The sequence below is a fragment of the Lactuca saligna genome, chromosome 2 (genome assembly GCF_052625555.1).
Source record: "Lactuca saligna cultivar CGN05327 chromosome 2, ASM5262555v1, whole genome shotgun sequence".
NCBI classification, from domain to species: domain Eukaryota; kingdom Viridiplantae; phylum Streptophyta; class Magnoliopsida; order Asterales; family Asteraceae; genus Lactuca; species Lactuca saligna.
In genome coordinates this window covers 165,875,615-165,882,364 of record NC_136418.1, presented here as the reverse complement: position 1 = coordinate 165,882,364, position 6,750 = coordinate 165,875,615, and the positions used below count along the sequence as shown (strand labels likewise).

Below are 6,750 nucleotides of genomic sequence, written 5' to 3'. Positions count from 1 at the left end.
GTTTAAAAAATGATTTGTACAAATATGATATTTAGGATGTTTAAATAGGGCATATATGATATTTAAAAATTAATCAGGACAAATACGATACTTCATAGTTTATTTAGGGCATATACGAAAATTTTCCTTTAACTTGGGTTGAAACCAAAACACTCCCATATAAGTACACCTAGGGGTAAAATGGTAACAAACAACCCAGGCATCGATTAAAACACCAAATGAAGGGTTTTCATGGAAAAAACACTTAAAAGACAAAAAAAAAGCTACTAATAAACGAGGCCAGGCTTTCTTGGACCAGAACCAGGCCTGCTTTGCATGGCCAATCCCGGGTCCTATTACGGGTAACCGGGCTGAAAGCAATGCCCTTGTTTAAGACAAGTCTGCAAGATCAGAAAGTCCTATTCATGCATGCATTGTACAAAGCTTGATAATCTAGCAACACCCCAAACTCATAACAACTTACACGCTAGCAAAAGTCCAAATTAGGCTGTGTTTTGCACGCATAAGCTGGCTTATTTTTTAAAGCTTATTGCAATTTAGAATGTGGTGAGACCACAAAAATAGCTTTTAAGCCGAAGCACACAAACTTAATCAAATTTGACATTAGTAATGAGCACCAGAACTGTTATAAACTCGGCCATGAGGGTGCTGAACCCTTGATTCATAGCCTTGACTTGTCATGGGTTCCCGTGAATGTTCACGATACTGAGGATGCTGATGCTGATGCTGATACTCTCTGTAAGACGACTCATCTGGTATTGCTCCGTAGTTGTCATACCGCCTACGTGCTTCCCTAGCCATCCCCCCAGGTGGGCCCCTTTCTGTCATTGCATTTGCAGCTTGTTGATAATGATGCAACCGTGTCTCTGATTCCTTTCCAACAAACTCTCCTACTCGTGACATATGTTGGGCTCTAAGTGAACACAGATTCTCTTGGTATCGCATATTGATCTCTACTATTCTCTGAAAAAAAAAAACAAACAAAATGGTGACACACGGACTAAAACTGTAATTTAACTCTTACAATTATATGATGAAAATTCTATAAGATATGAAATAACAGAATAAAGTAACCTCTTTGTGTCTAGCATTTTCTGCATCCTCGGCATTGTTTAGATCTTTTATTAATTTCATTATCTCATCTTGGAATCTCTGCTCCATTCCTTCAAAACTTAATTGAGGAGTGTAAGTGTTGTCCTCATACCCAACTTCCATTTCTTGCTCATGTGACTGTAGTCTCGTTTCCTTATTTGCTTGATTCTCATAATTATTGAACTTTTGATTTCCCATCCTTTCTTGGGACTGGATCTTCATGTTTCCTTTATGACCTCCTTCACAAATTGGAATGCATGTAAGTATCCATCACCAAAACTAAATGGTTTTCTTTTAGTTTTTAAATCAGAATTATTAATGAAGGAAATACTTACCTTGGGAATATGAATGAGGGGACATTGGATTTAATTCAATCTGTGGGTTTGTAATTGTATTCCACTGCTGTCTCCCATCTCCTCGAAATGGAAATTGAGGTGTTTGAGCATGTTGTTGCATTCTCTGTGAAGACGCATGAGATTGAGAACCACCATATCTGTTCACACTTGCATCACCATATGGTGTCTGCCTGTTCATCTTCTCCTTTTACTCAAAAAACAGCAACACAATCAATCATACTTAAATCAGTATTCCAATCGCAGTTACATACTTACATCAACAAACATTTCATACATAAATCAGTAAGTCAGTAACTCAGTATCCGATTGTGGTAACAGATGAGTATTTCGATCTTTTGAAAAAAAAGTATATCGATACAAATTTCATATGTTGTCTTACCTCCCAAAAACCCTATTTAGATACAACAATAAAGATGCAATTACTGTTCCATTTCACGTAAGTAGGCATATATATATGTATACTGATAAAACTGTTTGTGTGTTTGTGTGCGAGGGAGGGAAAATGAAGCGAGGCAAAACAACAAACATGTGGTGTGCAAATAAAAAGGCTGTACAAATAAGGCCAGAACGTCCCAAGAAACGCAAAAACCTGAAAACCTAATCAGTGAGGCATGCGAATGAAGATTAATTTTAAACAAAATATGTTTCAATATGTTGAAATTTTAAATCTACTCAAACAGAAAAGAGAGAAACAAAAGTGAAGACAAACCTCAAGCGAAGGATGATGCACGAACTTTTCGGCCCGAGTTCTTCGAGAAAGTTGGTGGGTTTGTGCAGAAATAAGAAGAAATTACAGGCGATAGATCGTCTGGTTTGATATAGTTTTGAAATTAATGGCGAGACGATGACGAAGATTGAAGTTGTGTTGTAACAAGGGTTCTTTGGACTGCTGATGTAAAACATCTCATGGCCTTTTACAAATAAAAATGAGTTTTATAAAACTAAAATGTAATGAATTGATAAATTGTTTTTAATGATATATTATTGATTTTTTTTGTTTTATTATACATTAAATTTTATTTTATATCATTTATAGTAAAATTTTGACAAAAGTACATGTTAATAACATTAGATAAAACATATATTTTTCAAGTCCATGATTATTTTCATAATATATCATAAAAAAATAATCGTTATAACACAACCTTAAATACTAATAATATTTAGAAATTATGATCTTCAAAAATCGATATAAATAGTATTAAACAAATATATTTATTTACTTCAGACCTTCGGGAATCATCTCTCATAATAATGGGGGTTTAGAGGGGGCAAAGTGGACAGTTGTACATGATCCAATTTTTTTATTATATATTTTTATTTAAAAACATAAAATTATAATAAAGATAAGGGTTATTTTTTTTTGTTCGTTGGGATCTTTAAGAATATTTTATTTTTCAGGACCGCTCCTCCTCCTAATACACTCATAAATAGATATAGAAATTGATAAATTTATTTGTTTTATATCGTTATATTAGCTTATAAGATCTTACTTTATGTTGAACTTGGGTCTTCCAAACAAGCAAACGCCTAACGGCTATTCTACGTGCAATTCTTCCATCGAACAAGTTTATGCAAATACGGGCTTTTATCTACATCACAAATACAAACATCTTTTACTTTTGTCAAGTGGTATACCGTTTTTATACACATTTTAAGGACAACTCTCTCAGAGTTTAACGATTCCATAACCCTATTAATTGTTAAGTACTTGTGTGTAAGACCAAAAGTTTATTAAAACACATAGTTTGGAGTTAATATAACTCCATAAACAATAATCAAAGCAAGGTCAAAACATTAATTCATAAGCAGGGCAGACCTAGGAGTGGTCTACGGTGGCACTGACAACCCCTAACTTTTCCAGCCGTCGTGGAAAAGTTTTCAAAAATTTTATTTTTTCTATTATTGTTCAATCCCTACTATAAAATCCTATGTCCGGCCCTATTCATAAGTTCGGGTGTCAAACATAGTTCCTATGAATTGATACAATTTGTGATCTATGCAATACACAATTGCGTATGTTATCCTTGTACTCTATACGTTATCCATCACATAACTTCTCGTAGTCAAGATAGCAACATGGAGTATAAACCCGAAATAAATCGAGAACAGAAGACATGTTCTTCGCTCCATCAGTAAAAAAAAAAAAAAATAGTAAAAATGCTATTTTACATGCTCTTAACTTCAGAAATCAATGAAATGGAAAAATGACCAGAGTTAAAACAAAGCCTACCAATACGATTTAAAAAAAAAAAAAGAATTCATTTATGAGGTAAACATTAAAAATTGACAAAACACATCGTTAGAGAAGTAACAAAATCGTTGAAGGTTGAAACTACAACATCGCGATTCGCGAGAGGGGCATACCTCACAGGCAAACAGGAAACCATGTGGAAAACAGCTATGGCGCGCGCCACCAGGGCTCTTCGGTCGCCGTTGCAGGGAATTACCAGCACACCTTTCGGCAGCCACTACTCCTCCAGCAGCAAATCTACTTCATCTGCCGTTGTTAACTCCATGATTCTTCGTTCTCTTAAAGAACACTACACCGAAGTCTCCAAAATGGCTCCTCCCCCTGTAAGTGCACATCTCAATCTCTAACTGTAGGGTTTACGATGGCTTATATTGAAAAACTGAAACAAAAGTCTACACAACTCTTTGAAATTACGTCGAGCACCTGGTAGGCACTATTGATTCAACAAAAGTACTTGTCCTATGGTTAATTAGGAAATGTAGGGTTTAAGTGGGGTTTATGTATCTGTCTCTAGATAATATGTGATTTATTATTTGTTCACAGAAGGTGAGTCCTCCTTCACCATTTACAGTTGTGAAAGGGGCACTTGACAGCGGTGGTCCTGTTCTGAAGCGAATGTATGGAGATGAGGAGATCAGTATATCTGTAATGCGGATGGTTAACATTCTCCCTGGATTGGATCCTGCTGAGATTGATGGTGACGACGAGATCAATCAGTTGTTTCTTCATGCTGATATATCAAAGCCTGGGCAAGACTTTGTTTTGCATTTTCTGTGTGGGTTGTATCCAGATGCTTTGGGAATTCATTCTGTTTCCTTAAGACATAAGAGTGAAACTTCAGGGCTCCTTGAAGTTCCATCCAAATACAATGGTCCTGATTTTGAGTAAGTCATCTCATGCTCTAAATTGAACTGCCATAGTTATCTATGTGTTATCTCTTGATTTTTAAATTCTATTACAAATATCATCCTGTGATTCACTTTATATTTGACCATAAATATGAGCAGAATGTTGGGATTTACCTGAGATGACTTCATAATCCTATTGACAGCATAGAAATTTTCTGGAAAACCAGCAAACTCTTCTCTAAACTTATTCATCATCATACTCTCATCAGCACGCCAATGTTCAGTGTGGTTTTTATCTTTTTTTCCCTTTGATACCTTGTGTAGTTTATAGTTCTTGGCTATAAGATGACATACATGCTTCTTTGTTATGTATGCATTTATACACCTTATCAACAATCCAAGATTGTGGTCTCTACTGCAGCTTCTGGTGTGTATAGGTTACAGAACCTTCACTTTTCTTCCCCCCCAAAAACTATCCGGCTTACAACCCTGATGAATACCTATGATCAGTAAACAAAAGAAGAATGGTGGATTTGGCTGAGTGATGTTATTGGTTTGTTGGAAAAGCAGGGAAGGTGTTTGATGAAATGCCCAAATGAAATGGGCGTGGTGGATGCGGGTGAATAGATGATACATGTTTGTGTACCACATACACTGGTTGGTTACTTTACTTGCTATGTATAAAAATTAAAAATGATGAAGGGAGAAAGAAGAAGGATGAACGAGATGAAGATGGGGGTAAAACGGTCATTTTTCTTACCGAAGAAATTAGTAACACAGAAACAAATAAAATCAAACAAGAAACACGTTTGATATGTTTATCCACACAACTTCATTCAATCAGCTCTCTTTATTGATTGTGCGAAACTCTGAAACAATGATACACATGATGAGTTCATATTGTTGTTAAAACAAGCAATGCCCTTGAATTATTAGGTTTTTATAATATTATAAAACTAATTGGTGTTTATACTAATAATTAACAGAGGGCTTGATGATAGAATGAGGGATGCGTTTCATGGTTACATTGAAGAGAGAGGCATAAATGATGCTCTATTTCCTTTCCTCCAAGCATGGCTTTATGTGAAGGATCACCGAAGTCTTATGCACTGGTTCAAATCAGTTGGGACATGTGTCAAAAAAACCAACTAACCTTCGTGTCATGTCATCTTCTTACATGGTCTACTTTTATAACATTTTTTTTCCCTAATGGATGTATGATCCTGCTTTTAATAGTCTTTTATCTTTATATATTAATTTTTTTTTTCTTTTTTTTTCCAAATTATTATATGCATTTTGTGTTCTAGCTTATTATTCTTTTCATATACATTTTATCTACTCAAAACCCATGGCCTTTCCGGCCTCAAAAAGGTTATTTTAATTTCTTATGGCATGTGGGGTTGTTTTTAAAGACTTAATTTGGCCCATTACGTAGAGAAACTTGAATCAAAATCATTGGAGGAGTTTTGGTTCGTTGTATTTTCACATAATTTTTCAATAAATAAATTCATCATTAATACACTTGTACTTTTATTATAATTACATTAGTTGCATCATACAGTTAGACAACTAATATTTCAATTGTTAAATTACCTTTTTTGGTTGCCAACTTCTCCCTAATTTATGTTTGTTTTAGTTGATTAAACGAAAATTAGCGTTGATATTGTTAGAGTATTCAACAATTTTATGAGGTTAACTCTTTTTTCCCCTCCCAACACCTTTTATGAATATTGTTAAAACTAATGAATATTATGATTTTTTTTTATTTAAAATGTAAGGGATTTATTCGCTATAGAAAAGAATATTGTATTCTGTATATAACACTTTAAAGAACTTAGATGGAAAAAGAAAAAGAAAAAAAAAAAAAGAGCCCCCAAGTCTATTTTGCCTTCTTTAATGCTACATGTGTTGGTAACCCAAAAAGGATGATATAGGATAAAGATATACTATTAGATTTTGGTGGTGGTTATTAAAATCACTGAATGTGCATGAATTGACTTAACAAAGCACAACAGAATAATCTCTTATTAAAAAGTAATATATCCTCACAAATTTTGAAAAACATTGAATCTGTAAATGGTTGAAAAATAAAGATAAAAGACTTTTATTATGGTCTTGATGAGCGGACATGGTTCTTTCAGAAAAAATAATTATGCTGTGTATCAAGCACAATGAAGTTCAATTGATAGCTTTTACAAAG

General features: G+C 34.2%; 2 protein-coding genes across 3 annotated transcripts; one reads left to right on the top strand and one right to left on the bottom strand.

The window, feature by feature from the left end:
- Positions 1–385: 385 nt before the first annotated feature.
- LOC145032606 (ubiquitin carboxyl-terminal hydrolase) lies at positions 386–2,359 on the bottom strand. Of its 2 annotated transcripts, none has more exons than XM_078981473.1 (4): positions 2,158–2,359; positions 1,428–1,638; positions 1,075–1,331; positions 386–963 (listed from the first exon to the last, which is right to left on the bottom strand). In XM_078981473.1, the coding sequence occupies exons 2-4, from the start codon at positions 1,624–1,626 to the stop codon at positions 604–606; spliced, it is 816 nt and encodes a 271-aa protein (XP_078837599.1). In that variant the 5' UTR covers positions 1,627–1,638; positions 2,158–2,359; the 3' UTR covers positions 386–603. The 2 variants fall into 2 exon arrangements, with proteins under 2 accessions (XP_078837599.1, XP_078837601.1); XM_078981475.1 differs by having other exon boundaries at positions 1,428–1,632.
- A 1,380-nt stretch (positions 2,360–3,739) lies between these two features.
- LOC145032607 (Mitochondrial glycoprotein family protein) lies at positions 3,740–5,818 on the top strand. The gene is made up of 3 exons (XM_078981476.1): positions 3,740–4,025; positions 4,246–4,586; positions 5,537–5,818. The coding sequence occupies exons 1-3, from the start codon at positions 3,837–3,839 to the stop codon at positions 5,700–5,702; spliced, it is 696 nt and encodes a 231-aa protein (XP_078837602.1). The 5' UTR covers positions 3,740–3,836; the 3' UTR covers positions 5,703–5,818.
- Positions 5,819–6,750: the final 932 nt, after the last annotated feature.